Source organism: Peromyscus eremicus, chromosome 9 (genome assembly GCF_949786415.1).
Source record: "Peromyscus eremicus chromosome 9, PerEre_H2_v1, whole genome shotgun sequence".
Classification (NCBI taxonomy): Eukaryota; Metazoa; Chordata; class Mammalia; order Rodentia; family Cricetidae; genus Peromyscus; species Peromyscus eremicus.
This window is the reverse complement of record NC_081425.1, coordinates 17,772,687-17,795,753: the sequence shown is the minus strand read 5'-3', so window position 1 is coordinate 17,795,753 and position 23,067 is coordinate 17,772,687. Positions and strand designations below refer to the sequence as shown.

The following is a 23,067-nucleotide window of genomic DNA, read 5'->3' as shown; positions in this document are numbered from 1 at the left end:
TTTTGTTTTATCGGTCTGTCTGGCTATCTGCTGAATGAGGTGGTCTCGAACTCCTGACCTTTCCCCTCTGGCGTGCTGGGATTACAGGCATACTTTCACTAGTCTTCTATCCCATCAAGCTGGATGGGCTGGAGCCCACCCGCCCGGCCCCTCACTCAGACACCACCGAGACGGAGGTCCGCCCATGGCCCAGAGCGTCCTTCCCGCGGGAGGACCGCGGGATGACGTCATTCCCAGGTGCCTCCCCTATAAAGGAGCGGCAGCTTGCACGCCCGAACCTAGTTGTTCGTGGCTGCCTGTCGGCCCCGGCTGATGCTCCCCGGCAGGCAGGGACCCAGGGACCCAGGTCGGCAGGCAGGCCCAAGTGTCACCTGTCGGTTGGCTGCCTGGTTCTGAGCCGGGGCGAGGGCTGCTGTGAGTTGGTCTCCGTGCCGGGAGCGTGGAAAGGCCGAGGGCTGCAGGCTTCTCTGTGACCCGAGGAGGGCAGGGCCCAGGGCGGCAGCTGCGGGGTGTAGCCAGGGAGCAAGGCCTGCTGGAGTCGCGCCCCTGTGCAGGGCAGCGAGGCCTCCCGCCCACCCACCCGCCCCTGTGCAGGGCAGCGAGGCCTACAACCCACCCGCCCCTGTGCAGGGCAGCGAGGCCTCCCGCCTACCCACCCGCCCCTGTGCAGGGCAGCGAGGCCTACAACCCACCCGCCCCTGTGCAGGGCAGCGAGGCCTCCTGCCCACCCGCCCCTGTGCAGGGCAGCGAGGCCTACAGCCCACCCGCCCCTGTGCAGGGCAGCGAGGCCTACAGCCTTCAGCCCCTCGGCAAGGCAGCGAGGCCTACAGCCTTCAGCCCCTCGGCAAGGCAGTGAGGCCTTAGGCCTTTGCGCTCCTCAGCGGGGCAGCAAGACTTAGCCACTTTGTGCACTTGGGTGGGATAGGCAAAGCCATCCACCCTCGCGGTCCTTAGCCGGAGCACCAACTGCTTTTGTGCTTTGTGCTTCTTGGCAGGGCATTGAGGCCCTCACCCTCTCAGTTTCTGCAGGACCTGTGTGCTCTGAGATGGCAGCCCCTACTGGGCCTCCCAGCCCTATGCAGTCTCTTCGGGAAGAAGCAGTGTGCGCCATCTGTCTGGATTACTTTAAGGACCCTGTGTCCATCGGCTGTGGGCACAACTTCTGCCGAGGATGTGTGACCCAGCTGTGGGGCAAGGAAGATGAACAGGACCGTGAACAGCCTGCTCCAGGGGACCAGGTCGTTAGAGAGGTTATGTATCATAGGTACACAGAAGAGGAGGCGTTTCAGCGCCGAGCATCTGCTGGACACTGGGTTGGTAATACCTATAGAAGGCATCCCGGCAATGCAGACCCTGCGTGGGATGACGAGGAAGAAGGCTGGAACAACGTACAAGGATTGGTACATGACCTGAGAATTAGGGTTTTTCCAGAAGAAGAAAGGGAGGAACGCCACCACAACGGCCACCAGTACCATCACCATGGCCGCTACCGCCACCGTCGCATCTTCAGCCGCGGACCGCCACATCCACCTGTGCGTCGGCAGCTCTATCTAGATGCCCGCTTACGTTCTCCACCTCGTCCTACACCGCAGGTCTTCAGCTGCCCACAGTGCCGAAGGACTTTTCCAAGTCGCAATTTTCGCCCCAATTTGCAGCTGGCCAACATGGTCCATATAATTCGCCAGATTTGCGGTACTCCATGAAATTAGCAAAGCATGTGCTCCCAAGTATGAAGAAGCTCTGACATTCTTCTGTGAGGTAGAAAAAAAGTAGACTGTGTGTCTAGATTCCAGGCACCACAAATTCACCATATAATACCTACCATTGGATGAATTACTTCAGGAATAAAAGGAGCAAAACAAAAACCCTCAGAAGCCTGTAGTACTTTGTTCCAGTGCTGCCCCAGTTTTAGGGAGATATTAAGGATTTGCAAATGTCATCTTTGGTTCATTCCTAAATCAGAATTAGAATTGGGTATGTATGTAATTCAAAAGCAGAATGCTCGTCTGCCTACCGTGCTGCACCCCTCCCCCAATTTATTTTGAATTAATGACTATCAAACTTCAGTTTTAGGAAACAGTAGTTCCTTCTTTGTTTCTGTTAGCTGAGAATTTACTTATGGGAATGAGGAAAGCTGCTTTGCTTAGCTTCAGAATGAGGCTTTCAAAACAGTATGTTTTCATGAGCTTGGTATTTGACTACTTAGAGTATTTTTGAGCTTGTTGTTAATTGATTTGGATACATACTTTATAGAAGTCTCTGTCAGTAGTATTATAGCAATGCCATACTTTAGATTTTTGGCAAAAGTTGAAATGTGGTCAAGAAATACTGTGCTATATCAGTGTCTATGAATTGTCTGTTGGAAAGGTTTTCTGTCGTCATAAATTAAGAAAAACAGTGTGCTTTATTCCAGTTTGCTTTTGAAGATCTGAAGACCTCTCATTGCTTTTGTGAGATCTAAAGTTTCTTGGTCCTTAAAGAGAACTGCATTCAGCATTTGGATTGCAATCCCAACATTAGAGTACCAGTGAAAAATTGAAACTGAAAATATGAAACTTTGAAAAGTTAAAACTTTCAACAGAATTTTAACACTGGTGTTGACCCTGAAATGCACTGGCCCTGGACTGGCTATAGCATAATACTAACATTTTCATTGTGAAGTAGTTAAAACTTGCCAAGAACAGCGTATGTAAGTATATGTGGGCAGATTCATATAAAAAGTGCCTGATTTTGTTGGCGCAAAACCAAAAGCATGAATATTATATCTTTAAATTTAAAAATTCAAATTAATATATAAAATAATAGATTTCATTATGACCATTTCATACTTGTGTATCATTGTGCTTTGCTAATATTTGCTCCTCTGTTATACTTAATTAAGCTGGTTCATCTTTTTCTCCAGCTAGTCTCTTAATCATATCACATGTCATATATGAAAAATTACTAAGCTTAAATTTTAGGTGAGAAAGTATATTTATTGTTCACTGTTACCCTTTCTTGCACCCCCGTCCTCCTCACTTTTAGAGCCTCTCTTTCCTGTATAGCATTCCTCTATTAATGTTATTGCAAGGAATTCAGAGTACACTAAGTGGTATGTTAGACATGTTAAAACCTACATAGGGTAGCTTTGCCGGGGAGAAAGGGGTTTCACCTTGGTTTTCAGTTTTTACTGAAGTGCTTCAAGAAGAGTTTGTGGAATTTAAATAAGTCTGATTGTTTTGATGAGAAACTTGTGTATAAACTGCACACACAGATATGGCTTTTTTGCATTTATTTTTCAAATTTCTCCTTACATTTTTGTTTCTGTTCTTATTTTTTCCTTGCTGTGTCTAACTAGAAGGAAACTGTAAATGTCTTCTTAAAAATGATTTATGTTTTATTGCATTTTATACAGTACTCAGTAAAGAGAAATTGTTTCACAGTGACATGCTTATATTTAAATAAAATTTTCATTTTAAAATTAAAGAGATGGAATGAAAATTTACTTTCAAAGAATAAATGTTGAAAGTAGACATAACAGTAAATATTGAAGATGTGTTAAAAAAATAGAACAGTAAATATTTTCTAACTTAGAATCAGAATGGCCTCTGTTCTTAAAAACTGCAATTCTGAAACTTACTTCCTTTTTTATTTATACTTAGTGTCTTTAAATCATGCATCGCTATCTCATTCATTTCCTGTCCCTTTGTATCTGCCCTCTGCCCTTGCAACCTTCCCCCCAAAATAAAATGAAATTTAAGAGAAAATAGAAAAAGGAAAAATCTTGTCATGGAAGCACAGTGAGTCACGCAGTAAACCCTTTATCCACATATCTTTCCTTGCTAGTGTTCATTGCAAAGAGTCACCTATCTGGTTCCAGGCTTCTGGTTTCTGCTACACTATTCAATGCTGGGCCTTCCCTGGGACTCCTGTTGTTGCCTTATGTTATGGAAATCCTGCAGCTTTGAGTCTGCTCCAGCAGATCATATAGATGGGGTGGATGTTGGGGTGGACCAACACATAACCCTGCTTCTGGGCCTGGGTAATTGCAGGGTTGGTCAGCCTGCCAGCTTTCCCTTGTCCTCAACACCAGGATGAGCTAGCTCTCCAGCACTATCTTGGCTAGGGGCGGGGCCGTTCTTCTTTCATGCCCTCAGGGTCAGCTTTCCGCACCCACACCTTCAGGGCCAGTTCTACTGTGTTGCCCAGGCAGGTGCAGGGGCCACTCCAGAGTGCTGCAGCTGGTGAGGGACAGGGACAGCTGTCCAACTCTTAGGACCTGAGGGCCAGCTTTCCCACCTGCCATGGGTGGTAAGGGGTGTGCAGTGGGAGGGAGGGCCCATCTCTACCCCTCCCGCACCACTATATGGCAAGTGAGGGGCAGGGGCCCGATATCCCAGTTCACCAGTACCCAGTCAATGGTGTCAGTTCTGCTATGCTGTCCAGGAGAGGTGCAGGGTCCACTTTCCCCGGTGCTGCAGCTGGTAAGGATGAGGGGGTGGCAGGGCCAAGCAGGGAGAGCATCTTTTCCTCACCTCCACCACCACATGGAAGATGAGTGGGATGTGGCCGATTATCCCACTCACGCCCTCATGGCCAGCTCACCCTTGCCTCCACCGACAAGGTCAGCTCTGCTACGCTGACCAGCGGAGGAACAGGGCCCACCTTCCCAAGTGCTGCGGTGGTAAGGGAGAGGGCCAGCTCTCTTGTCTGTTGCAGGAGGTGAGGGTTGAAGGGTAAGGGTGGCATCACTCCCCAAATGACAGACGAGTAGTGGGGAGAGTTATGCCACCCAACTTTGGGGCTGAGTAACCCACACCTCTCCCAGCAGGGCCTCTTGGGAGTGCTGCACCTGGTGAGGGGCAGGGGCAGCTGTCCTGCTCTTATGACCTCAGGGCCAGTTCTTCCACCCACCTCAGGTGTGGAGGCGGGGGCGGGGGGCATCTCTATTTCTCCCCTGCCCACGACCCATGCCACCGGATGGCAGATAAGGGGCAGGGCCAGGTCTTCCGTGCTCACCTGTGCCCCTGACAACAGAGTCTGCTTTGCTCTGCTGGCCAGAAGAGATGCAGGGTCCGCTTTCCTGAGCATCGAAGCTGGTAAAGGGGAGGATCACCTTTCCTTCACCCCCACCACCATACCACAGACAAGGGGGACAAGGCTACTAGTTATTCCCCTTTTAGGTCCTCAGGCCTGGCTCACCTGTGTCCCAGACTACAGGGTCACCTCTACTATGCTGCCCAGGCGAGGTGCAGGGCCTGTTCTCTCGAGTGCAGCTGGTGAGTGGTTGGGTCAGGTCCCCCACCTGTCTCAGGTGGCAAGTAGTGAGGGGAAGAGGGCATCTTTCACTCACCCATGCCACGGCATGACAGATGACAGAGGTGCAACATTCTGTCCATTCTCTCACCCTCAGGGCCAGCTTGCCAATGTCCCTGCAAACAGAGTGAGCTCTATTGTGCTGTCCAGGTGATGTGTGGACCCTCTCTCCTGAGTGCTTCAGCTGGTGAGGAGCAGGACCAGTTCTCCCTAGTGTTGCAGCCAGTGAGGGGGCGGGGCCAACTCTGTGCAGCCCTATCCTCTCAGCCTTTGGTGGTATCGGGAGCCATGAACATCAACACACACCATGGCTGAGTCAGGGCCATGAACCGAATGGGCCCGGACAGCAGCCCAGGCCTAGACATCACCATGGCTCTGGGTGGCAATCAAGCCATCCACTTCAGCCTGCTCCTGCACCTCTTCAGAGATGCCTCTGTCCACAGGAAATGAACCAGTCTCCTTCTCCTTGTGTGACTAATACCACTTCATCTTCACACATCTTATACATCATCTGATCCCTGGAATGAGCATTATTATTAAAGCTTCCTGTGTCTAGAATGGTGCCTTTGGCACACAGCTTTAAGAAGTGGATGGCCAGGGATGGGGAAGTTTTTGCAGATGGAAATTCTGCTTTCCTAATTGTTATTGCGGTTACTATTTTCCCCCACTTTTTGACCACAAACAGGAAAAATTTAATAAGGATGCTTTTAGATTTAAGCTTTGTTTATAATAGTTGGATTTATTGTTATCACAGGATGACCAGATGTGCCTAAAAACTACTCCATGTTTCCCAACACAGATAATATTAGCCCCTACTTTTTTCCTTTTTGGACGAAGGACGAAACAAATGGGGACCAGACGATCTAGTCTAGAAAAGCAAAATTGCCAAGTCTGACTTTAGGGAGGTGGAGAAACTCCATGGAGGCAAATGGGAATTCAGTTTCAAGATAGTAGTTTCCATGTGCAAGTGGGTTTTGAATGCTCCGACAGAGAAAAATGAAGAGTAGAAAAAAACTGACAAAAAAAAAAAAAAGATTTAGGACAAGTTTATTTTTAAGGAAACTATTTAAAAGAGTTACATGCAATAACTTACATAGTTTTGTATTACTAAAAATAATTAACTTTTTTTCAGACCTTAAAGTTTCCCATCAATACTTTAAAAGGAGTTAACTGAGCTGACAGATTTCATTACTCAAAGTAGTCTGTCTCATTTTTTATTTCACTTTGACATAAGACTTGGCACAAATCTATTATAAGCAGTGTTCATTTATTGCTGCACTTCTAAGTTATAAATCTGGTTTACATCTATGGAAAATGTAGTATAGTATTGAAGACATGTCCAGTTATCTGGGCAATTTGTTTTATGAGCTTATACCAAATTAAATAGAAAGCATTGCCAGTATTTGTTCTTCCTCTGTGGGCTGCAAATCAGTTAGAAAAAACAACAACAACCCTTTTTGAACAAGGACATTCAGGGTTCTGGCTCTTAGTCTGTGTCCTGAACAGGTTCTGATTAAAACATGATCTGAAAGTCTGATTGATGGTGTCCATTTCCTTTTTTAATACAACAAATACGTTCAGAATGTCGACACCTGTGAAAGGTAGAATCGTTGATGCTGGATTGCATTCCCCCTTAGTATTTCTTAATATTGGAGGAAATGATTTGGCCAAGAGACAGACAAGGCTGATTTTCTTAGGAAATAATTACTGGAATTTACGATGTTTCATTTAACATAGTTTTAGACTTTTAGAATGATGTAACTGAATTAGATACACTATGTTAAGGTGAATAGTAAACAATTGGTTGCTGGTAATGAATGTAATGAGAGAGAAAGCTTTGTTATAATTGGGGGTAAGAGTGGGACACACTATTCTTTCCTTCTGTAGTTCTCTGTTTTGGGAGATTGCTTCTAGAGATGGAAGAGGGGAAGAGGGAGGGAGAGGGGGAGACAGATTGAGAGATTCCTAAGGAAACCGTTATGGATTGATTGCGGACGGCTGGATTGTTTTTTCCCTTTGGGATTGGGGATGGATTGTTCTTTTTCCTTAAAAATATTATAGTAAATTTTGTTTCAGTGTTGTACAAGTGTTTCCTTTTTTTAATATTGTACCTAGGTTTTTGAGACAGGGTCTCATGTAAGCCAAGCTGAACTCACACTGGTTATATAGCTGAGGATGATCTTGAACTCCATATTCTCCTATCTCTACCTCATAAGTGGTGCAGTTAAAAGCACACCACCACATCTGGCCTAAATTATATATAGTGTTTATAGAGTGTTGCACTTATTAAAGTTGACTCTGAAATATTTGATCAGCTCTTCTCTCAGGCAAAGCATTTCGGAGGCTAGAGTTTATACCGTTTTGTTTTGTGTTGTTCTATTTTCTTGGTGATATTGAGTCATTACTCTATATCAAATTTTTTTTTGGTTTATTTTTGAGATTATGCAATTATATAATTTCTCCACTCCCTTTCCTCAAAACTCCTTTATATTCCCTCCTTGTTCTTTAAATTCATGGCCTCTTTTTCATCAATTGTTGTTACATGCATATATGTATATGCATATGCATATATGTTCCTAAATATAACCTGGTCAGTCTGTGTAATATTACTTGTATATGTGTTTTCAGAGCTGACCATTTGGTATTGGATAACCAATTAGTGTTCTCTTCTCTGGGGAAGACTTATTTCTCCCACCCTCCCTATTCCTTATTTACCTCTGGTTCTTTGTGTAGAGTTGAGGCCTCATCATCTTCCCTGTCCATTTTGGAATATATGTTGGTGTTCTTGATCAGCTGATGCTTTGACAGTTATGTTGGTGAGACTTTATAGGTGTAAGCTTCTGATGTTACTAAGAGACATAGTCTCACAGTAAACTTCCTGATTCTCTGGCTCCTTTTCTGTTCCCCTTTCCACAATGTTCCCTGAGCCTTAGATGCAGGAGCTGTTTTGTGTATGTGTCCATTGGGACTGGGCTCTACAGCTCTTCATTTTGATTGATTGTGGGTTTCTGTAATGATTTCCATCTATTGCAAAAGTGAGTTTAATTGATGAGAGGTGAGGACTAACCTTATTTGTGGGTATAAGGAAAAAATACTTAAAGAGTATAGTTAGGGATTATGCCAGTTCTATAAAGTGGTTGTAGATTTTTCTTTCCAGACCCATGACTGTAGGCAGAGTTTTCCTGTTCCTTCTGCCTGCTCCTAAATAACCAGCAGCTGCTTCCCAAATCACTGAGACTTAATATAAATTATAAATGCTTGGCCAATAGCCCAGGCTTGTTACTAGCTAACTCTTATACTTTAAATTAACCCATATTTCTTATCTTATGCTTTATGATGTGGCTCATGGCTTGTTACCTCATTTCTACACATCCTGCTTCTTTGGCAGCTGACTGGCAGGCATCTCTTTGACTCTGCCTTTCTCTATCCCATCATTCTCAGTTTGGCTTTCCTGCCTAAGTTTATCCTGTTCATCTATTCGACAGTCAGCTTGTTTATTAAACCAATCATAGTGACATATATTCACACAGTGTACAGAAGAATTATTTCATAGCACATGACTTTACTAGCCCTGGGTAGTTTGCTAGGTTTCTGGTACCAGGCATGATTTCTCCTGGTTAAGTTGGTCTTAAGTCCACTTAGAGCTGCTTAGGACTGCTGATTGCTTCCTTTCTTTGGTAGCTTTTTCCTTTGCCTCTATTTCATTGATTTCTACTCTTGTTTTTATTATTTCTTGCTGTCAAATGGGTTTGGATTTGGTTCTTATTTTTCCAAATTTTGAGGTGCATCATTAAGTTATTTGTGCTCTTTCTGATTTTTTTTTTAATGTAGGCACTTAGAGCTAAAAGTTTCCCTTGTAATACTGCTTTCAGTGTGGCCCAGATGTTTTGTTGTGTTTTCATTTTCATTTAGTTCCAGGATTTTTTTTAAATTTATGCCTTGATTTTTTCACCCATTCATCATTCAGTTATGAGTTGTCTAATCTCCATGAGCTTGTATATTTACTAGAGATGTTTGCTGTCAATTTTAAGTTTTATTGCATTGTGGTAGGATAGGGTCTGAGGAATTATTTCAGTCTCTTTGAATTTGTAGAGATTTGTTTTGTATTCCAGGATGTGGTCTGTTTTAGAGAAGCTTTCTTGTGCTGCTGAGTAGAATGTGTATTCTTTTCTGTTGGAGTGAAATGTTCTGTAGATATTTATTATGTCCATTTGATATAATTAATTCTGATGTTTCTCCATTTATTTTTTGTCCAGATAACCTGTCTATTGGAGAAAGTAAGGTATTGAAATCACCCAGTATTAATGGATTGATGTTTATCTGTGTCTTTAATTCCAGCAGTAGATTTTTTTTTTTTTATGAAATTGGGTGCCCCAGAATTTGATGCATATATGTTTAACATGGTAATGTCTTGGTTTACTTGACCTTGATTAGGATGAAATATCCCTCTTTATCTTTTTTATTTAGTTTTAGTTTGAAGTTGGTTAGGTAGTAGGATGGAGGCTTCTGCTTGCTTCCTGGTCCCATTTGATTGGAGTCTTTTTTTTTAACCTTTTACTATTAATTTTATTTCCAAAATACGATCAGTAAAGAGAAAAATAAATGGATGAGAAAGGGTAGGAGAGTATCATGGAAATAAGCAGAGGATAAAGGGATTAGGGAATTAATTAATAGGACCATGGTAATAGATGGGTTTATCTGTTGAAGTTTACCTTGATCTGAAGAAGCAGTACATAGTACATTTGCCATCCAGGCCTTGGTTTCTTCTCTTCACTAGGGTTTTTTCCCCCCTAAACTTTTATGATATTTTGTGGATTTCACAGCATGCATTCAGATCCCAATTATCTCTCCATCCCCCCACCACATCCGCCCTCTGCCCTTGCATCCTTCCCCCACAAAACAAACCCAAATTTAAAAGAAAAACCAAAAACCAAACCAAACCAAAACATAAAACAAACAAGAAGAGTCGTGTGGAAGCTGTAGTGTTGCCCGTTGGGACACGGTTTACCCTTTAGTCCATTCACCTTTCCTTGTAAGTGTCCATTGCCGGGAGTCATTGGTCTGGCTGAGGCCTCAGGATTCTGCTACACAACAGATAACTGTAATGGGTTCTCCCTGGGGCTCTTCTTGGACATCCTGTCGTCCTGTGTCATGGAGATCTTGCTGTTTCGGATCTGTAGGTTCCTCCCCTTCACAAGCTCCAACAGTTCATTAGGTGAGGTGGATGTTGGGGTGGGCCCTCTCTTAGCCCCCGTTCTGAGGCTGGGTGGTAGCTGGGTTGCTCAGCCCGCCATCTTTCCTTGATTGCTCTTCTCTCCAGCACTGCCCAGGCTAGCTCACCATAAGCAGTCTACATCAAGGGGCGGGGCCAGTTCTCCACTCTCAGATGTTCAGATCTGGCCCACTCACTCTCACACCACTCTGGCCCAGCCAAGGTGCAGGGAGGGCCCTCTCTCCTGATGCTGTAGGGGGAATACAAGGGAGTTCGTGGGGCTCAGCTCTCCTGTTCTCACACCCTCAGGGTTGGCTCACCTGAGCTCCCGACAACAGGGTCAGCTCCAGTGTGCTTCCCAGACAGGGTGCTGAGCCTGCTCTCATGTGCTGCAGCCAGTTAAGGGTCAGGGCTAGCACTCCCTTTCTAGTGACCTGCAGGAGGGGCGGGGGAGGGGGGCAGCTCTCTCTCCTGCTGTAGGTGGTAGTGGATGGGAGGGGGAGGGTATTTTTCTCTCACCAGTGCTACCACATGGCCGACAGGGGTGGAGGGATGGGGGGTTGGAGGGGGCTGAGGGTGTCAGCTTTAGCGTACTGCCCAGTTGGGTGCACGCCAGTGGTGAGGGGTGGAGCCATCTCTACGGAGTGCAGGGAGGGGGCATCTCTCCTGTGAGGGGTAGAGCTAGCTCTCCTGCTGCAGTATCTAGTGAGGGATAGGACCAGCTATCTCAGGGCCAGTGACGGGTGGGGCTGGCTCAGCACAGCATGGTGTCAACGACCCACCTGTGCTAACATGGGTCACAGACAGCATCATGGACCCAGACATGGCCCTCGGCAGCAGCTTGGACCCAGATGCCACCATGGCCTCAGTGACAACACAGACCACTCAAATCAGTATGGCCCCTCTGGCAGCATGGCCTTGGGCACCTTGGGTCTTAGGTGGGTGATCAACCCCTGGGCATCTGCAGAGCCTTCAGTGGTAAGAGTAGCCGTGGATATTACCCCATAGCCCGGCCGCTGCAGGGCCACAGACCGAGACATGGCCCTAAGCAGCACCTCCCGCCCCATTGGCCCCAGGTGGCAGCACCAGTGACTGGAGTACTTTTACTTTTGTCCGTTCTTTTACTCTAAGGGCAGTTTCCATCTTGAAAGGTAAGATGCTCTGGATACTGGAGACAGTTGTTTAGCTTGAACTGTTTGCTCCCCCCCCCCCCCCCCCCCCCCCGCAGGGGATTGGGATCCGTTCCTGGTGCATGGGTGGGCTTTTTGGAACCCAGTGCCTAGGGTGTGACACCTTGAGCAGCCTTGGTGCAGGGGGGAGGGGCTTGAACCTGCCTCAGCTGAGTGTGCTAGGCTCTGCTGACTCCCCATGGGAGACCTTGACTTGGGGGAGGTGGGAATGGGGGGTGGGTTGGGGGGGGGAAGGCTGGAGGGCGGGAAGAGGGAAGAGGAGGGGATCTGTGGTTGGTATGTAAAATGAATAGAAAATTTCTTAATAATAAAAAAAGAAAAAAGAAGGTAAGATGTGTTCCTTAGAACAGATGTATTTTGTTTCTTGATCTATTCAGTTGGACTGTGTCTTTTGATTGGAAAATTGATATTTAAAGTTATTATCGGGAAATGTGTATTGTATGTTAATTGCTGTTAGAATGTTGTTGAGTTTTGTGCTGTTTTTGCTCTTAGCGGTACTTTGTGTTTTAATAACCATGGCTTCATATTTCTATCTATAGTCTTTCTGCTCTGCTCATTGCTCTCTTCAGCCTGAAGTATTGTTTCCTGTGTTTTCTTTAGGTTTAGTTTGTTGGACATAAAGGCTTTACGGCTTTTTATATTGTGCGATGTTTGTCTTTCTCCAATCATGACAGAGTTTTTCTGGCTGTGTTAGTCTAGGCTGGCTGTCATAGTATTTTAGGATTTGGAATGCATTGCTCCAGGCTTGTATGGATTTCAAAGTTCCCATTGAGAAACCAGCTGTTATTCTGATGGCTCTTCCTTTATATGTGACTAGCATTTTTTTCTCTTGTAGCTCTCACTTTCTTTGTTATGTATGCTTAGAATTTTAACTATGATACGCTGTGGGGATTTTCTTTTCTGGCCCTACCTGGTTGGTGTTCTGTATGCTTCTTGTATCTGTATGAGCATGTGTTTTCTTCGTTTGGGGAAGTTTCCTTCTATGGTCTTTTTGAAGATTAGGTCTACGACATTGACTTCATAGTTTCCTTCCTCATCTATGCCTAGAATTTGGAGGTTATGTTTTTCATAGTGTCCAACATTTCTTCTGCGTTTCTTTCCTATGTTGTTAAATTTTTTTCATAGTTGTTTCGTCTAGGTCTTGAGTCCTGATGTTTTATCTTCCACTTGATTCATTCTTCTTGGAAGGCATTCCTTTGAGTTTTCTAGTTGAGTTACTGGTATTTTTTAGTTCCATCTTTGTTTCAGCTTGAGTCCTCTTCAATGTTTCTATCTCCTTCTTGAATTCCATTATCCAGTCCTGGGTTGTCTTAGTCTTTTTATCAGCCTTAAGGTTGTTTGTTTGTTTGTTTGTTTTCTGGGACATCACTCGGGAGTTTATTCTTAAGCTCTTTCTCTTTAATTTCATGGAGCTTTTTCTTTATGACTTCCTTAAATTCTTTAAATTCTTTGATGAAATGTATGATTGTTCCTTTAAAATAATCTGTTCTGGGGTTCGTGTAGGTACTTCTGATTGGGAAACATATCTATAGGACTGGTAGGTTTTAGGGAGTAGATTCTGGCTCCATCTTTAATTGTTGGTACTTTTACAGTGAGATCTGGGCCTGTGGACTTTGCTTACTTCTAAATTTGTTATGCACAGAGCAGGTTGGAGCAGAAGACAAGATATATGGGTGGATTTTAGGTGGAATGAAGTCGAGTGAATAGATGAGGCTGGGGTTAGTATATAATATATACCTCTTGGTCTAAGCCTTTACCCTTTTGGAGTAGATCTGGCTGTGTGGAAAGGTAATATTTGGTATGGGAGGAACCTATTGGTTGAGGGATAGGTAGGTAGGGGCCTGTCAGAAGCCTAGAGGTTGTCTGTTGCTGTGGAACAATCTTTGTACACTGTAAATATGTATTGCTCTCATTGTTAATAAAAAGCTGATTGGCTGACGGCTAGGCATGATTTTTGGGGTAGAGAGGATGCTGGGAAGAAGGAGGGCTTAGTGAGAGGAGTCACCAGCCAGACAGAGAGTAAGCAAGACCTACTGGAGAGGTAAGTATCATGAGCCTTGGGGCAGCACATAGATTAATAGAAATGGGTTAATTTAAGTTGAAGGAGCTAGCTAGTAATAAGGCTGAGCTAATGGCCAAGCATTTATAATTAATAATAAGACTCTCTTGTAGTTATTTGGGAAGTGGCTGTGGGATGGAAAAACTCTGCCTACAGTCTATGGTGCAGGAGGGATTGCTAGAATAGGCCAGGGCACTGGATGTGGGACTCAGGCTTGATATGATAGGTTGGGGAGATGTCTTAGATGGGGTGGCCAGGGAAACACACTGGGCTAGATTGGAGGAGGAATTGGCAAGTCTGGCTCTCAGAGATTTCTTGTCACAGTTTCTGTTGTATCAGTTGGCTCAGCTTACTTTGGCTCACTCCTGGCTAAGGGTTCTGCCCTTCTATAGTAATTCAGTCCTTGTTTTGGAGGTGTAGTCTATAGTGTCTTTGGTTAAATGTAAGTGAATGTCTGTTTTTTTAGTGGCGGTTTTTGTTGTTCTGGATATTTACTATTGTGTAAATGGGTTGACAGTTGCTTGTGGCTGTGTTGGCACAAGCTCCCATCTTCTGTTTTTGCCATTGTTTCCTGCAAAGGCCTGTTTTGCCTGACAGATCTTCCATACTTAGAAGTTTTAACTGTTTACAAGCTGAAGGACCACAATGGAGTCTTCAGTTTTTTGTGTGGTTTTCGGTCTTGCATTTTCTATGTTCCATTCTTTATTTTTCATCATCCTGTAATCTTTCAGGGAGTCTGAATATTCACAAATATTCTGATTTGTAAATAGATTTCTATTTTTTGTATGACTGTATGTTCATTTTAGTAAAGTACATTTTTTTTTTCTATATGTGGATTTGCATTGCTTCTGCTGACAGGTTGAATTAAATCCATGCTCCTATTGGGCTTACATGGCTTACTTAGGGTTTTCACTAAGTTGGCTCATCTTGAAAATTTACCAACTATCTCTTACCATCATGAATATCTCAAGAGGTATTGGAAGAAGGGAGACACAATGGAGCGAAATTATTACTAAAAACCTTAAAAAATTCTTTAGTTCTTTTAGCATACAGAGTACTGAGTCTCCTTATTGCATTTCCCTATTTGTCTTTATACTTTATTCCCAGTCTTCCCCTTCTCTTATTGCCCTCTCATGTCCTGTGCTACCCTCTGGCAGGTTCTTTCTATTTCACCAGCGATTACCCCTCGTTTGTTTTTTTTTTTTTTTTTTATGGCACTGGAAATTGAACCAGTGACCCTGTGTATATTTCATAAACATTATACTACTGAGCTACATTCCCCAGCCTATTTTTATTACTTTTAACCATTCAATTTAGAAATCTCAAGAACACATGTTGAAATAATCAAACACTCAAAAAGTCTCTATTTTATTTTTTCCATTTACATATGATTATCAGGATTTAAAAAGAAGTGCTTTGTCCTTTAAAGGAGGCAAAAAAGACAGGAAGACACATTCATTGAAAATCATTGAACACTTCAGGTAATGAGCTGTAAACACTCGGATGTAAGGTCACAGTCATATGTGGGAAATTTGAGTTGAACAAATAAAGGGATTTAGAAAATGGTCTTTTGTGATAATAGAAAAATGCAACTATTTGGTTAAAAAAAAGGATTTTGTTCCCTTGGAACCCACGTGTGGAGAGAACCGCCCTCTGCAAGTTGACCTTCTCATGCATGCTGTTATGCACACACATACACAAAGACACACACTTATAATAAATTGTTGTAATAATAATCTTCAACAATAATTGGTGAAAATCAGTCTTCCTCCTAAAGGTCAATTTAACTTTAATGATGTGAACTTTATTTAAAGAGAACTTTTTGTTTTAGAAATGCTATTTACTATGCAATAGGTGACCATTTTCAGACTGAGCAAAAAGGAAATCTGTTCATTTTGCATTGGTTCTGTTAGTCTAGTTATTATCTAGCGGCCTGATTATGCTAATGCAGTTTTCGCCTAGTATCTTACTACTGTGTGTATTTACTGTACGTGCTTGAAATGTATGTAAAGGACTCAGCAATTGTGGGTGGACACAGGCTAGAGTTCATGAGCCAGTGACAAAAAGGGGGCTCTAGAGAAAAGGACATTAGGATGAATGAGAGAAAGAGAGAGAGAGAGAGAGAGAGAGAGAGAGAGAGAGAGAGAGAGAGAGAGAGAAAGGGAAGAAAAGAAGGGTGAATATTACAGAAGGAAGGGAGGGGGAAAAAGAGAGGAAGGGGTCCAAAAGGAGGAGGAAGAGAAGGAGGAGAAGACAGATTCTGATAGCAACTCAGTTGACTGGATTCATGGTTCCCTGGCTTGCACATGGCTTGGCTGTTCCTCAGGATAGTTCAGAGTCCTAAAAACACGACAGTCTGAAATCCGTGACATTTAGCACTTTGCTGTCACAATAGTTCTCATGAATGCATAACTTACATCTATGAACAACGGCCAACTTGTAAATATGGTCCATGTCTAAACAGAGACCATCACGGAACTAATAATTATTTTGGTTATTTTTAAAAGATTACAAATGGAAAAGAAACTGCTCAGTATACTGAGATACTGGGTGTTGAAAATTAGATTTTCTTAAATGGGTTGGAATAACAATTGTAGAATATGTTTATGTATGAGGTGTGCTTACAGAGCTTGCCTCGTGGAAACCTAAATAATCCTATTGATTTTAAATATTTTAATGGAGTTACGTCGTTGTCAAAATAAATTTTACATAGTTTCTTTTTTACAAAGGTTTCACTACATTTGAAATACATTCTTATAAATTCACACCCAATTGCACTTTTAATTTCTTTTATATGGACCTTCATTATAAAAGGCAATGTTCGCCGGGTGGTGGTGGCGCACGCCTTTAATCCCAGCACTCGGGAGGCAGAGCCAGGCGGATCTCTGTGAGTTCGAGGCCAGCCTGGGCTACCAAGTGAGTTCCAGGAAAGGCGCAAAGCTACACAGAGAAACCCTGTCTCAAAAAACCAAAAAAAAATAAATAAATAAATAAAAGGCAATGTTCTCGGTTCTGTGTTTACATAAAAACATAGTCTTTGAGTATTGCAAGTTAAATTTAAGGGAAAAGTAATTAAAAGATGCTAACATAATACTGAATATCACTTGAAAACTTGAAAAATATGTAGCTTACTATAAGAAGAGTGTACAAATAAGTTTTGAGAGTTCCAGTATTCTTTTCCTGACTTTAGTCATGATTTGGAAAAGTGGGAAATAAAACCTACTGGGCCCAGAAAACTTTCCTTTTAGTATTAGAAAGTGAGCCCAGGATCTTATACATTACCAGGCAAGTACACTATCACTGAGCTGTGTCTCCAGCCCTTTAATCTTTTGTCATTTTAAGACAGTATCCAAGTTTCCTAAACTGGCTTGAACTAGCTCTGTAGGTCAGGTGGGCCTTGAACTAATGATTCTACTGATTCATCCCCCCCCCCCCAGTAGCTACAATTACTGATCTGGCCATCAATTCTTATTTATAGTTAATATATTTTAAAACACTTTTCAATACAATGGCTGTTCTGTAGCATGAATCTTAAATAGTCTTAATAAAAACAAACCTGGAGCCAGGTACTGGGTCAACGCTGGAAGATCAAAGAAACAGAACAAGCCACAGCTTCCTCACCTCGCCAGTTCCTCAGGTGATTCTGTTTCCTCAGACTGGAAGCCTCTGAGTTCTCATCCAAATGGATCTCAGCTGAACTGCTGCTAAAAGCATAAAAGCTTAACCAGCTCTAGTTCCTTGTCCTCACGCCTTATATACCTTTCTGCTTTCTGCCATCCCTTCCTGGGATTAAAGGCTCACTTTCTGGGATTAAAGGCATGAATCACCATGCCTGGCCGTTTCCAGTGTGGCTTTAAAGTCATAGAGATCCGGGATGGATCTCTGCCTCCCAAGAGATAGGATTAAAGGCGTGTGTGCCACCATTTTTCTGGCCTCTATATCTAGGGACTGTTCTGTTCTCTGACCCCAGATAAGTTTATAAGGGTGCACAATATTTGGGGGAACACAATATCACCACACTGTTCAGTTTGTTTTGTGAGAATTACAGACAAGGGCAGAACATTATCTCTTTACCGTAAGGGTCTTAGTTACTACAGCTATGACAAAGCACCATGACCAAAGCAACTTATAAAATAAAGCATTTAATTGGGGGGCCTTGAGTTTGAGAGGGTGAACCCATGACCATCACGGCAGGGAGCATGGCATCAGGCAGGCAGGCATGGTGCTGTAGCTATAGCTGAGAGAGCTTACAAGTTGAGACAATAACCACAAGGCTGTAGGGTGGAAGGTGGTAGGCTGCAGGTGGGGTGGGAAGAGAGGGTGCGGGTGGAGAAGGAGAAAAGAGAGGAGGGAGAAGTCAGGTATTAGAAAGATAGTGACTAGGCTCCAAGAGAAACGCACTTGGGTACGTCTTGGATGCTCACACTATTCCAGTCCCACACAGTTTCTAGTTTCCCTTCGTCAGATGCTACCTCTCTGTCTCTTGCTCTGGAGTTCTGGCTTTTGTTCACATTTGCTCTGTCTTGTCCTGTTTCTATTAACCTATGGCACAGCACGTTCCATTATCCCCAGGTTCTGACACCAACTTATACCCAACTTTAATATTTCTCCTTCCCTGTCTACAAGGTTGAAATCTCAAAGAACTGTAGTTCACATCTCATTCATTTCTTAGTTTACATAGGAAAATATTAAAATAAGTTTTAGAAATTTATGTAAACTTTTTCTATAAGTCAGTTTACATCCCCTTCAGGAATCTGTAGCTGATATATTTGAGAATTTTCAATAGATTGGGGGAATCATCCTGAGAAAATAGATATCAAAGATAGAAAGCTAAGGAGGTTTGAGAGAGGATAACCATTTACAAATAAGTCTATTATATTATTCTGCATATCTCTTTCTCCCAATAAGGAGACTTTCAAGTTTTTAAAAACACATTTTTACTGTAAATATGATAAAAAATATATCTGTGTTTATGTACATGTGTGGGTGCCTCCAGAGCCCAAAAGAAGTTGTCAAATCCCTTGTAGCCAGAGTTACAGGTATTTGTGAGCCACCTGATGGTGGGAACCAATCTCCCGTTCTCTGGAAGAACAGCAAATGTTCTTAACTACTGAGCAATTTCTTCAGCCCAAAGTTCTTGCTTTAAAAAAAAATACCCATGTAAATATTTTAAAATTGGTGACAAAAGCCATTCCAATGAAGAAATGAACATTTGAAGTAAGGCTTCTGAGGAACGAATAGTTGAGAGTCTTCTGTGGTTTCTGATTTAGTGGTTATGAATGGTCTGGGATATGATTTACAGAGCAGGGCAATGGGAAGAGTGAGGAGGTTCTGAAGGCTTAGATGATGGTTGTTTCTTCTCAATTCTTACCCAGAAGGAGTGATCCCATGAAGAACTACATGTTTCATTTGGAATTCAGATGGAGACTAGAGATCTGGAGTCTATGATGGAATTTTTAGGGGACAGGATCCCAGTATTTAAAGAGGTAAAGCACAGACTATGTTCTAGAGAAGATAGGAAAATATTGGTGGAAAAATTGAAAAAGCTGAACAATAGTGCCAGGGAAGGCTCGAGAAAATGTGGAATGCATAGGGGTTTGCATAAGCCTTATGCATGTGGTAGTTCCATGGTACGCTCTAGCTACAAGAGAGATGCAAAATTGAGGATTTTTGTTCAGTGTCTCTGCTGGGGATTTTATCAGAGTGTTTCTTCACTGTGATCCCAATCTGCCTTTGAATAGGGTGGCTGCGGACTACTGAAGGCTGCCCAAGGTGTGGCTGCCCAATGATGTCACCATCTTTCCTTCTCTTGTACAACTAGAGGGTTTCCTGGTGTCACTTGCAGTCCCCATGAAATGTTCACATTTCACTGTCATTAGCTGGAAAGCATCTGTAAATGCCAATTTGTTTTTACTTCTATTTTTTGAGAGACTTTTTTTTTTTTTTTTAAATCTGTGTCCAGGCTGACCTATAGCTCTTTAACATGTGATTTCCCAACCTCAGCATCTCAAGGGCTGGGATTACAGGTATGTTCCACTGTATACAGACTAATTTCTTCTCTCACTTCCTGGTTTGGGAATTAAATTTAGATCTTAACACACACTAAGCCTGTCCTCTACCATAGAACTGCAATTCCATATAAGTCTCTGTGTTTACTTGGTCGGGTCTGAGAGGCTGTGGGACTGGCAGGTGAGAGAGATTTGTCCTGGCTGTGGGCCAGGCAGGAAAACTCTAGCTACAAATGGCGCCCAACGTGGTGGCAAGAGTTTCCACCTAAAACCTGAGAAAAAAAGATTCTAAAATGGAGCTAAAAACAGTTCCTAATTGTCTCTCTCAAATGAGCGGCAGCTGCCCGTTTGAGCTACTGGCGGGTTCCTAGCGTGCATGCTCGACCTGCCACCACATGGCGGGAATGAGGCCTCTGCAAGTGGCACATTAAGCTGCGTGGTGGATTTAGCCTTTGCTAGTACAAAACAAAAAAAAAAGAGGTTTCTGGGCTACATGCTGCTTGGATAAAAGCATAGACCCACAATAGCTCCCAGAGCTGGTGGAAAATGGACCGCCGCCATGTTGGGAAGCTTAGGTGAGCGGAGCCAGCAGCCACAGCTGCTGCAGTTTAAAGCAATAGATTCACAATAAGACAGATTCAGATGTAATAGTTTACAATGTGTGTAAAAGATACGTAGGCTTGAAAGAGACAAAAAAGGTGATATATACAGTTATATAAACAAATTCATAATTTTAAAAATAAAGTCTTTAAAGAGACAATAAAATTAATATAAAAAATAAGCCACATAAAGATGAATATTACACAGAGAATCTGGATTGTGTTGTCTTTGGGATTTTTAACTGCAGAAAAACATTTGATTGTAAAAGCTGTTGAGTTATGCCAAAATGTGTATTTTAAAGGTACCTTGACTTCAAAATTTGGATATAAGGATATGTTGCTTTGGAAAGGAGGCTCTGCTTTTGTTCCCACAGAAAGCCAAAGGCTATGCATTTGTTCCAGATTAAGATACATCAGGTTTGACCAGCCAAGACCCCCTGAAAGGTCTCTGATGACACCATGGCCCAGATGATCCAACATCCAGAATGGTTTCAAGGCAACTGGCTCAGACGATACACCCTCATGGACTATTCCATAATCCTAAAATTTTCTTTGTGTCCCCATAAGATACAGCGCCCCCCCTCCAGCAGGAAGTAGTAAGAGAAGCTACACCCAAATTCCCAAATTATATGTAATTTTACTTTGTTAAGGTTAAAACCTTCCTTTTTGAAAAAAAAAAAAAAGAAAAAAAAAGAGGAAGTGCTGTGGGATGTTCTGTATGGCAAATGTGTTGCTCTGATTGGTTGGTAAATAAATCACTGATTGGCCAGTGGCCAGGCAGGAAGTATAGGCGGGACAAGGAGGAGAATAAAGCTGGGAAGTGGAAGGCTGAGTCAGAGAGACACTGCCAGCCGCCATGATGACAAACAGCATGTAAAGATGCCGGTAAACCATGAGCCATGTGGTAAGGTATAGATTAATGGAAATGGATTAATTTAAGCTGTAAGAACAGTTAGCAAGAAGCCTGCCATAGCCATACAGTTTGTAACCAATATAAGTCTCTGTTTATTTGGTCGGGTCTGAGCGGCTCTGGAACTGGCAGGTGAGAGACATTTGTCCTGACTGTGGGCCAGGCAGGAAAACTCTAGCTACAATTCCAGCTAGAAGTTAACTTCCGAATTCTCAAAATAATCTCTTTGGGTGTGCATTTGACTCAACATGTTCGTCACATTAGCCCGTAGTTAGTTGTTTCCTATACGAAACCATGTTTGAATGTGGTTTGTATACATTGCTGTAGACATAGCTTGTATTAGCCCTGCTATCATCAAATACATAAATGACTAGGAATGCCTTTCTATGCTTATTGTCCTGTTCACGTTACTCTTAGGAAGGAAGTTGATTGAATGTTTTGACAGTATGCATGGAGGAGGCAACTACTCACTTCCATATAAAATTGCATAAATCAGTTCTCATAAATTTAAAGTGAATTCAGTCTTTGAGGTGAGACTGATAATTAAATGAAGTAAAAAGGGATGAGTTTAGTGAATAAAATGTTGAATTTAAACATCTCTGCCCTTGGCAATTTTCGTGAGAATTTTCTTAGTATTCTCATCACACATCAGTTTTTAACTCTAGAAAACTGAGTCCACTTGGAATTGGGCCATTCTCTATTTTGTGCTTCCAGTTTTTGTAAATTGGAGCACATATTGAATTTCAGAGTTCCCAAGCCAAAAATATATTAAAAACCACATATGCTCTTTTCTAGTGGAAAAACAGAGCAATCTCCAGTGGAGAGGGACTCCCTCTTCGGTGAGTTCGTCTGCAAAGCGGGTTATTTATGGGAGCTCAGAATCACTGCCAAAAAGGCGGTCATGGTGTATCCTGTCAATAATTTTGTCCTTTTGTTAGGATTATTTTATGTTTAATGGAATATAAATCTTGTTTATTGCCTTTAAATATTCATGAAGATTCATATATTAACATTTTCATGTTTTTGTTGGCATAATTTATAGATTAGAATTAAGAGCTTCTATAATTTATGAGCAAACCAACTAACTTCATAAATATAAAATGGAATCAGTAAAGACACTCGAATGAAGATACCTAAGTCAAGTCAAATTGTTTTAGAAATGGATAATGGGTGCTAGCAGTTGACAATAGTGTTCTTTCAAAAGAGGACAGATCATCTCAATCCAGTCACATTACTAAGCAGTTTGCTCTGTACTATGATAGGGGCGACTACATTTTGTGTATATTTGTGTACTGAATATTTGTGCCTACTCAAAAATTTTTTATTTTCATACATTTATCATCTTATGACAAGTTTATAAACAAAATGTTCAAAATCAGGTGTTATATAGGAGGCCTGCAGGATAATGTGGGGGAAAATGAAACACAATAGGAAAGACTTCCTTTTAAATGTGTCATTATTGTTAAGGATGAAGTAGTTTAGTTGTGGGAAGTCAAGGGGAAAATTGGAAGTGACCATCTCATTGTTTTTTGTGGACTCTAACACTGTTGTATATTTTAAATATTCAGTAGAAAAAATTGAAAACAAAGAGATGATTCACATTAAATTCTCTTTTGCTTGATTGGAAATGGAGAGGAACTTTGAAAATAATGAATTTTACTGGGCATTGTGTAAACAGTTTAAAAAAGAAATGTTAAGGCATTTAAAACCTGATCAGGTTTTGAAAAGGGTGATTCCTAGTAATAAAATCTACATTGCTAACTTATATTCCTACTCTATTTTCTAGTGTTGGAT

At 42.4% G+C, this 23,067-nt stretch overlaps 1 protein-coding gene across 1 annotated transcript; it reads left to right on the top strand.

Annotated features, from left to right (window-relative positions):
- Positions 1 to 822: 822 nt before the first annotated feature.
- LOC131919860 (E3 ubiquitin-protein ligase TRIM52-like) lies at positions 823 to 3,465 on the top strand. The gene has a single exon (XM_059274310.1). It carries the CDS (start codon positions 1,047 to 1,049, stop codon positions 1,701 to 1,703), a length of 657 nt encoding a protein of 218 aa, XP_059130293.1. The 5' UTR covers positions 823 to 1,046; the 3' UTR covers positions 1,704 to 3,465.
- The last annotated feature ends 19,602 nt before the right edge of the window (positions 3,466 to 23,067 follow it).

Bases quoted from the DNA above. Each gene is read 5' to 3' on its own strand.
- LOC131919860 (XM_059274310.1), top strand. From the start codon at position 1,047: ATGGCAGCCCCTACTGGGCCTCCCAGCCCTATGCAGTCTCTTCGGGAA.